This window comes from Oryx dammah, unplaced genomic scaffold (assembly GCF_014754425.2).
Source record: "Oryx dammah isolate SB20612 unplaced genomic scaffold, SCBI_Odam_1.1 HiC_scaffold_13, whole genome shotgun sequence".
Taxonomy (NCBI): Eukaryota; Metazoa; Chordata; class Mammalia; order Artiodactyla; family Bovidae; genus Oryx; species Oryx dammah.
This window is the reverse complement of record NW_024070197.1, coordinates 6220082-6238230: the sequence shown is the minus strand read 5'-3', so window position 1 is coordinate 6238230 and position 18149 is coordinate 6220082. Positions and strand designations below refer to the sequence as shown.

The following is an 18149-nucleotide window of genomic DNA, read 5'->3' as shown; positions in this document are numbered from 1 at the left end:
TGTATGAGACAGGCTGGGTCCTGGGACCTTTCACTGCAGTTCTTACACCTGGACGAACGTCTTCTTGGGCAACAGGCCACAAAGAAAGTGTAATTGAACAAAGAAACCATACCCACATTCATGAGCAGACAGCAATTCTGAACAATAAGTAAAAGGACCACAAACCAAGCTTGATTTCTGAGGCTCCAGAAGCAAAATCAGGTCACTTCCCGTGATCCCTGCTCACAGCACCACCGGGAGTCCCGATGCGGGGCAGATCACCTCAGCTTCCTTCCAGCCTTAACCAAAGGGATCAGCTCACCCCCCTTTTTGGGAGGAGCAGGGGCACACACTTCTTTTTCTGTCTCTCCTTACTGCAGCAAGAGTCCCAGTAAAGGCTTTCTTGAAATTCCCTTCTGGTCTCATAACTATTTCTATTGATTAAAGAGCCCCAGGATCCAGGTTGAAAACATGTAAGTGTTAGTCACTCAGTCATGTCACACTCTTTGTGACCCCAGGGACTGTACCCTGCCAGGCTCCTCTGTCCATGGAATTCTCTAGGCAAGAGTACTGGAGTGGGTTGCCATTCCCTTCTCCAGGGGATCTTTCCAACCAAGGGATCAAATCTGGGTCTTATGCATTGCTGGCAGATTCTTTACCTTCTGAGCTCCCAGGGAAGTCCTCATTAGTAACCCAGGCAAATATGCACACATATTTGTAACGGCATATTCAGTTCAGTTTAGTTGCTCAGCCATGTCTGACTGTTTGCCAGCTCATGGACTGCAGCACGCCAGGGTTCCCTGTCCATTACCAACTCCCGGAACTTACTCAAATTCATGTCCATCGCGTCGGTGATGCCATCCAACCATCTCACCCTCTGTCATCCCCTCCTCCCACCTTCAATCTTTCTGACCATCAGTTTTTGCCAGTGACTCAGTTCTTTGCATCAGGTGGCCAAAGTATTGAAGTTTCAGCTTCAGCATCAATACTTCCAATGAATAGTCAGGAATGCTTTCATTTAGGATTGACCGGTTGGGTCTCTTTGCTGTCCAAGGGACTCTCAAGAGTCTTCTCCAACACCACAGTTAAAAAGCATCAATTCTTCGCCACTCAACTTTCTTTATACTCCAACTCTCACATCCATACATGACTACTGGAAAAACCATAGCTTTGACTACATAGACCTTTGTTGGTAAAGTAATGTCTCTGCTTTTTAATATGCTGTCTAGGTTGGTCATAAACATAGCTTTTCTTTCAAGAAGCAAGTGTCTTTTAATTTCATTTGTGCAGTCATCATAAGCCGTGATCTTGGAGCCCCCAAAAATAAAGCCTGTCACTGTTTCCACTGTTTCCCCAGCTATTTGCCATGAAGTGATGGGACCGGATTCCATGATCTTAGTTTTTTGAATGTTGGGTTTTAAGCCAGCTTTTTCACTCTCTCACTTTCATCAAGAGGCTCTTTAGTTCTTCTTCAATTTCTGCAATAAGATTGGTGTCATATGCATATCTGAGGTTACTGATATTTTTCCTGGCAATCTTGATTCCAGCTTGTGCTTCATCCAGCCCAGCATTTCACATGATGTGCTCTGTGTGTAAATTAAGTAAGCAGGGTAATAGTATGCAGCCTTGATGAATTCCTTTCCCAATTTGGAACCAGTCTGTTATTCTATGTTCAGTTCTAACTGTTGCCTCTTGATCTGCATGCCAATTTCTCAGGAGGCAGGTCAGGTGGTTTGGTATTCCCATCTCTTTAAGATTTTTCCACTGTTTGTTGTGATCCACACAGTCAAAGGGTTTGGCCTATTCAATAAAGCAGAAGTAGATGTTCTTGTGGAACTCTCTTGCTTTTTTGATGATCCAGTGGATGTTGGCAATTTGATATCTGGTTCCTCTGCCTTTTCTGAATCCAACTTGAACATCTGGAAGTTCATAGTTCACATACTGTTGAAGCCTGGCTTGGAGAACTTTTAGCATTACTTTGCTAGCATGTGAGCTGAGTGCAATTATGCAGTAGTTTGAACATTCTTTGGCATTGCCTTTCTTTGGGATGGCCACTGCTGAGTTTTCCAGATTGGCTGTCGTATTGAGTGCAACACTTCCACAACATCATCTTTTAGGATTTGAAATAGCTCAGCTGAAATTCCATCACCTCCACTAGCTTTGTTCATAGTGGTGCTTCCTAAGGCCCACTTGAATTTGCATTCCAGGATTTCTCGCTCTGGGTGAGTGATCACACCATCGTGGTTATCTGGGTCGTGAAGACCTTTTTTGTACAGTTCTTCTGTGTATTCTTGCCACGTCTTCTTAATATCTTCTGCTTCTGCTAGGTCCACACCATTTCTGTCCTTTACTGTGCCCATCTTTGCATGAAATGTTCCCTTGGTATCTCTAATTTTCTTGAAGAGATCTCTAGTCTTTCCCATTCTATTGTTTTCCTCTATTTCTTTGCATTGACCACTGAGGAAGGTTTTCTTATCCCTTCCCATGTAGATGGAAATTTTTGTCACGTGGGAGAGGTTGGATGAATGTAGAAAATATTACGCTAATTGAATTAGGACAGACAGGGTAAGACTGATATTGTATGTGCTCGCTTATATGTAGAATGTAAAAAAGTGAAGCTCACTAGTACCAGATAGTGGGATGGTGGTTATCTGGGGCTGGGAGGTGGGGAGGTTGGGGAGATGTTGGTCGAAGGGTGGTACAGACTTTGAGTTGTAAAATGACTGAGTCCTGGGGAGGTGTGTGCAGCACGCTGACCATAGTTAACCCTGTTCTGTTACTGCATGCTGGGAATTTGTCAGGAGAGTCTGTCGTCAGTGTTTTCACCACACACAGAACATGGGCATTTGGAGGTGATGGATGTGTTGGTTCATGGATTGTGATAAATATTTCACAGGGTACACGTGTCACACGATCACATGGTCTACGGTATATGTACACATAACCCTTCTCGTTAGTCTCAGTAAAGCTGGAAAAGAAAGTGGGAGGTGGCCTGGCCTTAATCCTTCACTGGTGATCAACCCAGGCTTCACGTGAGATCATGAGGCATTTTGCCAGGACATGTTTTGTACCCCTCCCCCAAAAGTCATGCCCCTCAAGATCTCGAGTGGGGCCTCGGCCCAGGAATGTGCACAGGCCATGGATGATTCCGATCTGGATCCTGCATTGAGCACCAGGGCTCTTAGCCTCCACTTCTGAGACTGAGATCAAGCCCTGGGGGAGGGGAGGGTGCTCTACTCTGAGTGGGGCTGGACCAGGGCCTGCTGTGTGACCTGAAGGGGATCATGGGGTCAGTGGAGGTGCCCCCTGCTTCTGTGTACATAAGGCCTCACCAGGAAGGGAGTGTGATCTGAGGGAAAGTGTGGGAAATTCCCATGTTGGACTCTGTGCGGGAATTGACCGTCATGAGTCCTTCTTGAGACAGTGGGCACAGAGGACTGTCCGTTCCACACTGTGAGGGCTTCCCTGTGTGTGTGGTTGGGGCTCAGGAAGGGAATGTGTTGACCCTAAGCGTTAAACAGCATGTTTCCCACTTTCATGATAGAACTGTGAAGACTCATGGATGAAGAAGCCCAGAAGAGGAAAGAACAGGAGTCAGGCATGGCTCTTTCTCTGGTAAGGTCATATTCTCACTGGATTCTCACACTGCCTTCCTGAAATGCCCTTCTCTGGACTCACTAATCGTGTCTGACTCTGAAGTATCCTGTCTGACTCCTGTACATGCACACTCACCCGGGGCTTTCCCTCAGGGCCTGGCGTCTCCACTTAGATCCCATCTCCCCATGACCTGGTGACCTGGCCCTTGTGAGGAGGCTCCCCTGGGCACCGTCCTGGGCAGGGCTTCTCAACCATGGGTTGGAGACAGGGTCTCGAGCTGTTGGGCAGCAGGGGTTGCTTAGGGCCCACGTGGATGCTCTGTCTGCTCTTTGTCAATCAGGGTAAAGAAGCTGTAGGTGGACCTCAGGTATTAATATGTACAGTACTTTGTAAAATCTGCCAAAGAGGCCAATGAGGGGAAATCAGTTCTGACTTTTTATACTACATTTAAAACTAAATGAGCACCTCCCTAAAAACTTAAGTGTTTGGGAATGGAATGGAACATTCAGAAAGAGATGTCAGGGCTAGGGAGTGTTTTGTTACACCATCTAATTTACACTGTGAAATCAGGCTTACTAGTTTTTTTTTTCTTTCTTTTTTGAGCACATGATTCAGCTTCCAGGGTCTTAGTTCACTGAGTAGGGATCAAACCTGAAACCCTGCAGTGGAAGTGAGAGATCTTAACCACTGGACCATGAGGGAATTCTCCAACTTTACTAATCTCAATTCAGTATTTTCTTAGTGGAATAAAATAATAAGATTTGGAGTTTGTTAATAAGTACATACCTAAAACTAATGATAAAAATCACATTATGATTTTTAAAATATATTAATTTCCTGTACTCTGACTTCGTTGCTTCAGTGTCTTTTCCCTAGTTCTGGAGAGTGGTGACCACTCTGGTTGTGGTGTGCATGCTTCTCATTGTGGTGGCTTCTCTTGTCTTGCAGCCCAGGCTCTGGAGCATGCTGGCTTTAGTAGTTTCACCTCCTGGGCTCTACAGCTCTGGCTCAGGAATTGAGATTCATGGGCTTAGTTGCCCCTCAGCATGTGGGATCTTACCGGACCAGGCAACAACCTGTGTTTCTTACATTGGTCAGTGGACTCTTTACCACTGAGCCACCGGGGACGCCCTCATATTATTTGTAAATACAGGTATTTTATACAGATTGGCATTAAAGTATTTTCTGTATTATTTTCTGCTTGTATTACTTTTTATGTTTTTAATAGTATAAGATAATGTTGAGGACTTCCCTGGTGATACAGTGGAGAGCAATGTGTCTGCCAATGTAGGGGACACGGGTTCCATCCCAATTCCTGGAAGATGCCGCAGAGCAACTAAGCCCATGCCCAACAACTGCTGTGACGGTGCTCTGGAGCCCGGAATCCTTAACTACTGAAGCCCACATGCTTGAGCTTGTCTTCCGAAACAAGAGAAGCCACTGCAGTGAGAAGCCTGGGCACCGCAGACACAACTCCATGCAGTGCGGCCACAAGTAGAGAGAGCTGGATCACAGCAACGAAGGCCCAGCATAAACAAACCAAATAAGCTGTGAAAAGGAAATAGAATGTTAACAAACTTACTGAATCAAACTTACATTTGATTCACTTTTAATGTCCCAAAGATGCCAAAATATAGAAGGGAATGGCCGCCCACTCCAGTTTTCTTGCCTGGAGAATCCCATGGACAGAGGAACCTGGCAGGCTACAGTCCATGGAGTCCCATAGAGTCTGACATGACTGAGCCAACTGAACATCAACCTTCTCACATAGCAGAGTGATTGCTGAAAAACAAACCTAAACCTCTAACTTTCCTCCTGCAGATTCTTAAGTCATGTCCAGTTGCTTCTGAAATAACATCCTCAATTTATACCCCTTGCAGAAATCAGCCTCTACCTGGCATTACCCCATCTTCATTCCCACGTTGCAGTCACAATGGCTGGTTTTCTGTTCAGTAAATATCTTCCTGTGTCAGAGCACTCAGGCTCTTCTCTCTGCTTATAAAACTCTTCCATTTCCCACCTTGCCAATCCTAAGTGTTTCTTCCTCACAGAAACCTTGTCTGAGTTCTTGATGTAGGTCAAGACTTTCTGTTGAATCTTCTCTTAGCCCCAGGCCTGTTTCAGAGCACATATAACAATAGTGATGTTAAAATTATGGATGTAATTGGCCGGCTGGCTGATGGATGGTAAGCTCCATCATGTTCACTGCTGTTCTCCCAGTTAGGAACACAGAGTTGATACTCAGTAAGTTTTGATTGAACGAAAGAAAAAAATAAAGACAACTCTTGTTTCAATCCATTGTGTGTTTCCTTATGCATGCATGAGTGCATGGATATGTAACTCCATGATTTTATTACAAAACCATCTAATACGGTTTATGCTTAGAGCAGTTGCAGTTGTATCTTAAGTGTGTATTCCATGGCCTTTAATATTTTCCACCTCACCACATGAATAATGTAAATAGGAGGCAGATTACTGACATTGTGTGGGTTGGGGGTGTAGAGGGGGTGACCCTGTACAGTGACTATTTATGCTGTTCCATTGCACTTCAGCTCCCTTGAACTTGTTTCAGGTATTCTCAGGGAACTCTCTGGGGATGGTCTTTTATACTGTTACTTAACTGTTTGATTCCTTAGGTTCAGTTGTCTCTCCCAACCACCTGAGCTCAGGTGCTGTTGCCTCATTTCTTAACTGTTAGACTGGAGCTATTTATTAGAGTGACAGAGCTTTCTCCCCAGTAAGATGGACACAGATCTTTCTCTACTGTTGCTGTTATGTTGATGACAAGTTCATATGGGTAAAGTCTTTAGAGTAATGCTTAGTGTGTATGAAGTGTTGAGACACCTCTCATCAGTGTGATGATGACAGCTTCATCACAATCTGTGTTCTTTTAAAGCCACTGTGGACTTTGTCCTCTCTGAAGACAGCAGTCTTGCTGTAACTCATCTAGAAAGTGAATGTCACTCAGTGTGTAGAATGTAACACTTCTGCATCAACGACCCACTGTTGATTGGAATTTGTATATTTTTCATGTCTTGTCCACACCCATGATGAATTCGTGTTAATTGAAGGATATCATTATCTTATGAAAATAAAAAGGAAATTAGAGAGCAACAATTTGCTCCGTATAGATTTGCATGGATGTATCAGAATATTACTTGAGCTGAGTTACCTCACCTGTCTCACTTATTCTCCTTTTTGAAAATAAGAACCCTCCTCAGGGCCCATTGGTGAAATATATTTTCATTTCAGGCACAATTGACCTTCAAGGATGTGTTCATAGATTTCACTCCCGAGGAGTGGGACTGTATGGACCCTGCCCAGAGGACCTTGTACAAGGACGTGATGGTGGAGACCCTCAGGAACCTGCTGTTTGTGGGTGAGGATCACTTCCCTCTGAAGTAGGGATCTACTTTGGGATATCTCTGCATTTTCTCTGGGAGCCCCGTTTTTCTTGTCTGAGCTGAAAACCTTGTTCACTCAGACATGTAAGGCTTCGTGTTTGGCATTGGAAGTTCAAACTTGTCTTTCCTTCTGATGACCTGCCCACTGTGTGATACACAAGGAGTTTTTCCAGAGCTTGAGTGTTTATAAAGCTGATTTCAAACTTTGAAATATCCAGTTGCCTGTTTTATACCCCTGTGTTCTTGGTTCAGTAACTCTTAGAAAGGAACTAGATACCTGATGCATACTATACTGTATATTATACTGTTCCCTGTGCATTCAGAAGGAGGCAAATAGTAAACTAATTTGTGAAATATTTTTCTGTCCATCATAATGTTCTCACTTCTTGACTGACAAAAGAGCTGGGATTTTCCACCTGCCAGTGCAGGAGACACAGGTTTGATCCCTGGTCTGGAAGATCCCACGTCACAGAGCAGCTAAGCCCGTGGGCCAGATCTACTAAAGCAGCACTCTAGAGCCTGGAAGCTGCGATTACTGAGCCCACATGGGACAACTACTGAAGCCCATGCACCCAGGAGAAGCCAAAGCAAATGAGAAGCCCAAACACTGCAACTGGAGAGTAACCCCTACTTGCCCAACTTGGGGAAATGTCCAAGCAGCAATGATCACGCACTCCAGCTAAAGTAAATGAATAAAAAAATTATTAAAGATAGCAAATGCATTTATTTAAAAAAAAGAAAGTTTGGATTCTGGAAGAAGCCAAGTATGACATTTCTTCTGAGCAGGAATTTCTGATTTTGACCTAAATCATAACTATTTTTGTAGCACGAGAAAGATCCCTGGATTGTGGAGAATGAGGTGCTAATTAGCAGAAAATCAGATGAATGGGAAAGGATCAACAGTGTGATTTCAGGTCAGCTGTCACAAGGACAGAGAGGAAGCCACACCATTGACTGTGTTTGGGAAACTCTTGAAGTGCGAGAGTTCTGTGAGAAAACAGATATTTAGTGTTTGTGAACTCTCACAGGAAATTTTTCTTCTCTTCAACTTCCTGCTCTGTTCTTTGACCTGTGAAATGTACATCACCCTCCAGTGGTGCTTTAGTGCCCACAGAGACAAAGGCAAGGCTTTTGGGGGTTTTTTTTTTTTTTTGGCTGTACTGGGTGTCTATTTTCTGTATGGCCATTTCTCTATTTGAGACAAGTAGGGGCTACTCTCTTCTTGCAGGGTGCATGGCTTCTCGTTGCGGTGGCTTCTTTTGTTGTGGAGCACCAGCTCTAGGCACACCCGCTTCAGTAGTTTCGCTACACAGGCTCAGTATCTGTCCTTCAGCTTAGTTGCTCCCTGGCATGTGAGATCTTCCCAGAACAAGGATTGAACCCATGTCTCCCACATTGGCAACCTAACTTTTTACCATGCGGCCACTAGAGTGTTAGGGAAATTAAATAAATAGTCCTTTTTAGGCTTCAAGACAAAGCAGTGCATTCCTCTGTGCTTGCCTCCAACCTGCCTGGACACACTGTGAGTACCCTGACTGCCTGCTGTGACTGCAAGGCTTGCAGCCCCATAGATAAGTTAGCACACAAATCTTGAGATTGTTCGTTCACCTTTGAGATTGTTCAAAGAGGCTCTAACCAACCCAGCCCCAGGCTGAGGAACATCCAAGTTTCATAAGACAAACAGCATTAGGATAAAACCAGAGCTGCTGTTTCCTCACAGATTGATGATATTAGTTTGCATCCTGGGATGATAAGCAGGAACCCAAAACTGCAGTATTAAAGCCCCACTCATGGAGTGGACAGGCTGCCGGGGGTCTTTTAGCAATTGAGACTCCAGATGTGCTGTGTCCTGGGACTCCCCAGGGCTGCTCCAGTGTGGATGTTGGTCAGAAGCCAATTTGGTGATGTATCCTCTGTTGTTTCTATTTCCTTGTCTTTTCAGTTCAGTTCAGTCTGTCAGTCATGTCTGACTGTTTGCAACCCCATGAACTGCAGCACGCCAGGCCTCCCTGTCCATCACCAACTTCTGGAGTTTACCCAAACTCATGTCCATTGAGTCGGTGATTCCATCCAGCCATCTCATCCTCGGTCCTCGCCTTCTCCTTCTGCCCACAATCCCTCCCACCTACAGAGTCTTTTCCAATGAGTCCACTCTTCGTATGAGGTGACCAAAGTATTGGAGTTTCAGCTTTAGCATCAGTCCTTCCAAAGAACATCCAGGACTGATCTCCTTTAGAATGGACTGGTTGGATCTCTTTGCAGTCCAAGGGACTCTCAAGAGTCTTCTCCAACACCACAGTTCAAAAGCATCAATTCTTCAGTGCTCAGCTTTCTTCACAGTCCAACTCTCACATCCATACCTGACCACTGGAAAAACCATAGCCTTGACTAGATGGACCTTAGTCGGCAAAGTAATGTCTCTGCTTTTGAATATGCTGTCTAGGTTGGTCATAACTTTCCTTCCAAGGAGTAAGCGTCTTTTAATTTCATAGCTGACATCAGCATCTGCAGTGATTTTGGAGCCCCAAAAAATAAAGTCTGACACTGTTTCCACTGTTTCCCCATCTATTTGCCATGAAGTGATGGGGCCAGATGCCATGATCTTCGTTTTCTGAATGTTGAGCTTTAAGCCAACTTTTTCACTCTCCTCTTTCACTTACATCAAGAGGCTTTTTAGTTCCTCTTCACTTTCTGCCATAAGGGTGGTGTCATCTGCATATCTGAGGTTACTGATACTCCCCTGGCATTCTTGATTCCAGCTTGTGCTTCTTCCAGCCCAGCATTTCTCATGATGTACTCTGCATATAAGTTAAATAAACGGGGTGACAAAATACATCCTTGACGTATTCCTTTTTCTATTTGAAACCAGTCTGTTGTTCCGTGTGCAGTTCTAAGTGTTGCTTCCTGACCTGCATACAGATTTCTCAAGACAGAAGTCAGGTGGTCTGGTATTCCCATCTCGTTCAGAATTTTCCACAGTTTATTGTGATCCACACAGTCAAAGGCTTTGGCATAGTCAATAAAGCAGAAATAGATGTTTTTCTGGAACTCTCTTGCTTTTTTAATAATCCAGCGGATGTTGGCAATTTGACCTCTGGTTCCTCTGCCTTTTCTAAAACCATCCTGAACATCAGGGAGTTCACGGTTCACGTATTGCTGAAGCCTGGCTTGGAGAATTTTGAGCATTACTTTACTAGCGTGTGAGGTGAGTGCAATTGTGTGGTAGTTTGAGCACTCTTTGGCATTTCCCTTCTTTGGGATTCGAATGAAAACTGACCTTTTCCAGTCCTGTGTCCACTGCTGAGTTTTCCAAATTTGCTGGCATATTGAGTGCAGCACTGTCACAGCATCATCTTCCAGGATGTGAAATAGCTCAACTGGAATTCCATCACCTCCACTAGCTTTGTTCGTAGTGATGTTTTCTAAGGCCCACTTGACTTCACAGTCCAGGATTTCTGTCTCTAGGTGAGTAATCACACCATCGTGATTATCTTAGTCGTGAAGGTCTTTTTTGTACACTACTTCTGTGTATTCTTGCCACCTTAATATCTTCTGGTTCTGTTAGGTCCATACCATTTCTGTCCTTGATTGTGTTCATCTTTGCATGAAATGTTCCCTTGGTATCTCTGAGTTTCTTGACAAGATCTCTAGTCTTTCCCATTCTATTGTTTTCCTCTATTTCTTTGCATTGATCGCTGAGGAAGGCTTTCTTATCTCTCCTTGCTATTCTTTGGAACTCTCCATTCAGATGCTTATATCTTTCCTTTTCTCATTTGCTTTTCACTTCTCTTCTTTTCACAGCTATTTCTAAGGCCTCCCCAGACAGCCATTTTGCTTTTTTGCATTTCTTTACCATGGGGATGGTCTTGATCCCTGTCTCCTGTACAATGTCAGGATCCTCTGTCCAGAGTTCATCAGGCACTCTATCTATCAGATCTAGTCTCTTAAATCTATTTGTCACTTCCACTGTATAATCATAAGGAATTTGATTTAGGTCATAGCTGAATGGTCTAGTGGTTTTCCCCACTTTCTTCAATTTGAGTCTGAATTTGGCAATAAGGAGTTCATGATCTGAGCCACAGTCTGCTCCTGTTCTTGTTTTTCCTGACTGTATAGCGCTTCCCCATCTTTGGCTGCAAAGAATATAATCAATCTGATTTTGGTGTTGACCATCTGGTGATGTCCATGTATAGAGTGTTCCCTTGTGTTGTTGGAAGAAGGTGTTTGCTATGACCAATGCATTCTCTTTGCAAAACTCTATTAGCTTTTGTCCTGCTTCATTCTGTATTCCAAATTTGCCTGTTACTCCAGGTGTTTCTTGACTTCATACTTTTGCATTCCAGTTCCCTGTAATGTAAAGGACATCTTTTTTGGGTGTTCTAAAAGGTCTTGTAGGTCTTCATTGCATTCTGTCGTTTTTGAGATTGCATCCAAGTACTGCATTTCGGACTCTTCTGTTGACCATGATGGCTACTCCATTTCTTCCAATGGATTCCTGCCCACAGTAGTAGATATAATGGTCATCTGAGTTAAATTCACCTATTCCAGTCCATTTTAGTTCACTGATTCCTAGAATGTCAACGTTCACCCTTGCCATCTCTTGATTGACGTCTTCCAATTTGCCTTGATTCATGGACCTAACATTTCAGTTTCCTGTGCAATATTGCTCTTTACAGGATTGGACCTTGCTTCTATCACCAGTCCCGTCCACAGCTGGGTGTTGCTTTTGCTTTGGCTCCATCCCTTCATTCTTTCAGGAGTTATTTCTCCACTGATCTCCAGTAGCCTATTGGGCACCTACCGACCTGGGGAGTTCCTCTTTCAGTAGTCTATCATTTTGCCTTTTCATACTGTTCATGGGGTTCTCAAGGCAAGAATACTGAAGTGGTTTGCCATTCCCTTCTTCAGTGGACCACATTCTGTCAAACCTCTCCACCATGACCCGCCTGTCTTAGGTGGCCCCACACGGCATGGCTTAGTTTCATTGAGTTAGACAAAGCTATCATCAGTCCTTCGAATGAACATCCAGGGCTGATCTCCTTTAGGACAAAGTGGTTGGATTACTTCGTATATTGAAAGTCAGCTGGATCATTCTCTAATAAACATTGGAATATTTATTTGCATAGAATGAGTGTCCTATTAACAAATCCTTGGAACCTGAGACAAAAGTGAAAACTTTTGCAAGGCATTAATTGGCACTGTGAGCAGGATTTGTGAGACAAAACACCACTCTTTAAGAAGCAAGAGATTAAGGTTTATGATGTTTTTATTTCCAGATGGGAAAATTCACCTTGTTACTCATTAGCTAATACATGGGACATCTTCTCTGGATTGTGTGAGAAGTGGAATCGTAAATTAAACAGGGCTGAACCCTTAGAAGTTACTGAATGTTCGTGACTCTTGCCCCTTGAGAAAGGATAAGAATCTGCCCTGTTGGATGAGAGGCTGGATCCTCCTGTCTCCTACCATGAAGTACATAAAGCGAACTTAAAACTGTCTTAGGGAAGTTACTGGAAAAATAATTATGTGATTAGTGAGGATGTTTGTCCATATTACAGTGTGAAAATTATATTTTGGCTGATCAAATCCTCACTTTTTAAGTCAGCTCTCTATTGGGCCGGCCCACAGCCCCAGTAGTGTCCCACACTGCCCTTTCTCTCTCCATTCTTTGTCCTTTTGTGGCCTTTTACCCCTCCCAAGCCATCTGTCTCCCTCTCTATCAGCTGGCCCTCTTCTGACTTCGCCTGTCTCTCAGAGGGGAGGATGAGCCCAGCTTCCCCGACTCCTGCCCCCCACTTTAGGAAGTTTCTTTTCCCCTTTAGTTTCTTCTCAACAATCCAAGACCCGCATCCCCCAGAGGGACAATCCAAGATTTTTATCACCCCATCTGCTGTTATTTTCACTGTCAATTTCAGCACTATTTGATCTGTATTTTAGCTACAAAACTATGACTATGGAAAGGAAAGGTAAGTTTTTTGACATAGGATAACTGTGCTATTCTCTAGACTCTGGAAAAAACTGGTTGAAATGATTTTTTTGTTGTTGTTGTTTTTTGAAAGTACACAACTGGTTCTTTTTGCATATGGAGTTAAAAGCAACTAACCCGTTGAGACAGCTAGCCTAGAAAAATGCTTGAAGTTAACCTTTACCAGGGCATTCCAGATGACTAATTGTACAGAACCTGCCTGCAAGTGTGGCAATGGTGGATTTAATCCCTGGATTAGGAAGATGCCCTGAAGGTGGGAATAGCAACCCACCAAATGTTCTTGCCTGGAGAGTCCCATGGAAAGAGCAGCCTGGCGGGATACAGTCCATGGGATCGCAGATAGCTGGGCATGACTGAAGCAGCTTAGCACAGCACGCAACCAAGTCCTTGACATACATAACCCACTTTGCCTGAGGCCTCAACCTTGTGCAAATTAGAATTTCAAACCAAAGGGAAAGAAAAAGGTCAAAGAGACATTTTAAATCTCAAGCAGAAAACTATCGTCTCTGTATGTCCATCTGTGTGTCTGGATTTATGCATGTCACACTGTGTGTCTTGAGAAATTAACCTAAATGAACTTCAGATGCACATGAACCGGGAAATAGTCACCATTAAATGTCTAGTAAAAACGTTTGTTTGCTCATTTAAGACAGACATGAGTTGAGTCTTCAAACTGTGTAATGCTTTTATTGTATTACACTGATTACTGAGAGGTCAGTCCCTGCATTGGAAAGATACCTGGAGAAGTAAACGGCAACCCACTTCAGTATTCTTGCCTGGAGAATCCAATGGAGGAGCTGGCAGGGTTTGCAAAAGAGTCCATGGGTTTGCAAAGAGTCGTACATGCCTGAAGCGACTTAGCGCACACATAGGCACTGATTACTGAGAATTTCCTGTCATAGAGAAACTAAAGAGATTTTGGATTATTAATATGTTTGCTGCTCCCCTGAGATGTTCTCCATAAGCAAATGTTTTTAGAAGTTATCACTGGTATTTATGGTCACCATTCTATAAAATGCTAATATAAAGGACAGTTCATGGTTGCTTAAGGAAAGTAAGATCTGTGTTTTTAGTAACAAAAGGTATGAGCAATGACATTGATTTGGGATGCTCATAGCAGTGAGTGGGAGTGAGCGGAAGCTAGAAGCAAGTTCTTAATTTCCCAGATGGAGACTCCTAACCCCTGGACCACAGGAGCCAACATTTAGGGCTAAGGTCCCTAGTCTGGCCTGCCTAGTCAAGAACAAATTCAGAGGATGAGGCAGATGATAAAGAGTAAAGGACAAAGTTTATTGAAAGGAAAAGTACATGTGGCAAGGCACATGGGCAACCTCAGAGAGAGAGAGACGCCTTTGGGAAGTGTAAATTCTTTACAAAGGGGCAGTTTTCCAGGTCTTCATCTTCCCTCAGGCCAATCACCTTGTTTATTTGCCCTGGCTAATTTGTCTCAGGACCCTCCCTGGAGTGTGCACACCTTAGCCAAGTTGGATCTCAAAGCGAAGGCTTCTGGGAGGAGCAGGACTCATTATGGCCTGGGCTTATCCTGTGAGTTTTGACTCCAAGCAGCCTTTCTGGGCATGTATAGTGTCTCCCTTAATAAACAGGGTTTTTTCCTTTCTTTGTCCTTGCCATAATTATTCCCTGAGATTAGAGAATGACTGTGTATTTACCCTGTTTTTGTTGGGTGTAAATTCCTCAACTGGAGCCCACATCTCTCTTATCTCAGGGAATGCAAAGGGGGAGAAGACACATTCAAGACATTTAACATGGAGCCCATCAGTCTCCTACCAGAAAATTACATTTTATTAGGGAGAAAGAAAGTAGGTCTGACTTACAGGTGGTTGTTGCTAAATGAAGAAAATGATTTAATTAGAAGAAAAAAAAAGAGTGTTTATGCAAAGTGGACCTCTAAGAAAAGAGGTCCCAAAAGGCAAAGTCTTTATATGATCTGTAACAATGTGTCGTTTGACTCCTGTCAGTGTTTTTGCTTGACTATGGGAAGCATGTGATGAGGTGTTTCAAAGGGATCTGTTTCCTCTTTGTCCCCCTTCTGTGCTGGATTCCATCAGATGCCTGCTTTTTGCTCCGTGTAGAACAGCGCTGGCACCTCCAGAGATTATTTCGGACCCAGCCTGGTTCTCTTCCTGTTTGCTGCACTTGGGAGACCTCACTGGAAGAAGGGGAAAGACTGGCAGCTCTTCGATTGCATTTGATGTCTCAGATCCTACACAGAGCTTCCTTCAACCTGTCTTCCTGTTCTGAGCCCTCAGCTGCTCTTGTTGTTACTACTTTTGCCACATCCTTCACGGGTGTGTGTAACAGGAATGTGGTTTGTATCATCTGTGATTGTAACTCAGGAAACCTGTAAGGACAGTGGATATTGATTGAGGTCCTCCTAGACAGGACCTGAATTGATATCTTGTTGGTGCCTTGGAAATGATTTCCAAGAAGGATGGCTGAGTAACACAATTACACAGGTCAGATCTTGTGTCTCACCTGAAGTTTCCTTTTTACACTCCTGGAGTTCATTGTAACTTTTTGTCCTCTGTTGTGCCCAAGTGGGCCCTGGTGGTTCAGAGCATGTATCAATCTGTAAGCCTCGGTTTCAGTCCTGCTTTTGCTCATTTACTTTCATATTCCATGGAGTTGTGTACAGGAACCCTGTGAATCCACTACCTTTATTTGTAAAATTGAGGTAATTAGTGCTGTTAGGTGGCATAGAATGTTGCCTGTTTTACAGAAAAGGTCAGAAGTTACTGGGGGTTTTTTTTTTTTTTTTTTTTTTGCTGTGCCATGTGGCAGGTGGTATCTTAGTTCCCCATTCCTGGATGGAATCTGTGCCCCCTCCACTGTATGTGTGTAGTCTTAACGACTGGACCACCAAGGAATTTGCCTCAAAGGTTACTTTTGCTTAAAGAATATATTTACTTCCTGTCTTGCTTATTGTGACATCTCTTTGTCTACTTTACATCTTGTATGTTTTTATTTTACTTTTCATTTTTATGAGAGTTGTCTCTGACTCTGGTTAATAGGTTTTCAAATAATATTGGTTTTCTTCATACCAATACATTACATTTTTAAAATGTTTTTTATTTTTGGTTGCACTGAGTCTTTGTTGCTTCAGGGGCTTTTCGTTACTTGTGGCAAGCAAGGGCTACTCTCTACTTGCAGTACACGGACTTCTCATTCTAATGCCTTCTCTTGTTACCGTGCGTGGGCTCTATGCCTGTGCCCAGTAGTTGTGACTCCCAAACTCTGGAACACGGAGTTGTGGCCTACAGGCTTAGTTGCTCCAAGGTATGTGGGAACTTCCCGGATCAAGGATGGAACCCTTGTGCCCTGTGTTAATTACCAGGTGGATTCTTTACCTCTGAGCCAGAAGGGAGGCCCCAAAGCTTGTTCCTTGACATGTATCTTGGAACCAATGAACTTAGTAAGTTAAAGTTACTGTATAGATAGGGAATCTCTGTACTGAATGACTGTTCTTCAACTAGAGAATGTTTCATTTATTAATATTTTGTTATTTAAAGATGAGATGGTGTTTATGTATTACACAGTGTTACTGACATGAACAACTTGTCAATGTCATAAAATGCCTATACGTCTATCTACTGATCGATTTATAAGAGGTATTTAGAAGTTTTCTTTTTTTTTTTTTTTTTCATTATTTTAGGGAATTTCCTGAACAGTTGTCAACTGCTATTTATGTTTTCCATTATTTGTTATAGTGCTTCTTTGGGATTATTTACCATTGCAATGTATTGCCTATTAATGAATGCTTGTTCAGTTGATCGTTCTGTCTGACTCTTTGTGATCTCATGGACAGTAGCCTGTTAAGCTCCTTATCCATGGAATTTTTTTCAGGCAAAGATAGTTCAGTGGCTGCCATTTCCTCCTCCAGGGGATCTCCCCCTCCTAGGGATTGAAGCTCCGTATCCTATGTCTCCTGCATTTTCAGGCTAATTCTTTACTACCAAGTCACCCTATGTAGCCCTGTCTGTTCTTTACCATTTACTTATGTATAAGTATGCATAAAGTGTGTACAATATGCTATATTTTCTCCTCAATTATGAGACAGTACTGTGTTTACTACCAAGTAGAATGAGTTTAGAAGTCATGGTGCAAAAATACCCTTTTCTTTGAGAACTGACATGAGTTTGGAAAAAAGTAATATGTTCTGACTGTATCTTTGAAGCTAGGGTGCCCTAAAATTAATTTGGATTACATGTGATTGCTCTTTGATTGTTAAAGAGTTCTATTTGTTTAGTGTTTCAAACATTTTTAACATCATCATTGGGAAGATACCTTAATTCTGTTCAGCATGGATATGCCTTTTGGTATAATACCATGTATTCAGCATGAAACAATTTATTTATGAATTGTAATTGATAGAATGCATATGGTTTTTATATTTTGTAGATGTGTCTCAAATACGTATGATCAAGAAATTACAGAGAAAAGGAAACAGTGGTAAAGAAGAAATTTTTCAAAGAGTGGTGTTTGGAAGAGCCGAAAGCCATGAAATTGAAGATTTTTTCCTCAGAAGGATACAGGAAAATACGCATGATTTTGAGTGTCTGTGGACAGATGATGAAAGAAATGATAGAGGAACCTCTATATCCCATAACAACAATCTCACCGATAGAAGAGATCATGATAGAAGTGATGCAGGAAATAAGCCTGTTGAAAGGCATGGATCAAACTTTCAGGATCAGTTGCAGATACTTGAATCTGAAGGGACAGTTTCTGAATGTAGTCAGGTTATGGCAAATATCAACAGTAGCGCCTCAGGTTTACCACCTCAGAGAACTCGTAGTGTCCATAAAGGCAATTCTCATAAACAAGAGAGTGCTGTTATACATTCCTCAGAACTGGTACCAGACCAGGAAGCACAAAAGAAAAAATCTTACAGTTGTAATGAGTGTAACATAACTTTTCTTCAGGACTCAGAACTCACTAGACATCAAAGAATCCATACAGGAAGAAAAGCATATAAATGTAACATATGTTGTAAGGCTTTTAATGATAAATCGACCCTTATAGTTCATCAGAGAAATCATACTGGAGAAAAACCATATAAATGTGATGTATGTGGCCACTGCTTTAAACAGCATACACACCTTCAACATCATCGGCGAGTTCATACTGGAGAGAAACCATATAAATGTGATGTGTGTGGAAAG

At 42.8% G+C, this 18149-nt stretch overlaps 1 protein-coding gene across 3 annotated transcripts in view; it reads left to right on the top strand.

Annotated features, from left to right (window-relative positions):
* LOC120872006 (zinc finger protein 860-like) overlaps positions 1 to 18149 on the top strand; it is a 147095-nt gene that overhangs the window by 125647 nt on the left and 3299 nt on the right. For 2 of the 3 annotated variants that reach the window (XM_040252145.1, XM_040252146.1), the window contains 3 exons: positions 3524 to 3594; positions 6829 to 6955; positions 17386 to 18149. The exon at positions 17386 to 18149 is cut by the window's right edge and continues 3299 nt beyond it. In XM_040252145.1, the coding sequence (XP_040108079.1) occupies positions 3538 to 3594; positions 6829 to 6955; positions 17386 to 18149 (948 nt within the window). In that variant the 5' untranslated portion in view covers positions 3524 to 3537. Of the gene's footprint in view, positions 1 to 3523; positions 3595 to 5640; positions 5763 to 6828; positions 6956 to 17385 lie in introns of those variants that run through there. The other variant, XM_040252147.1, reaches the window with a different exon arrangement.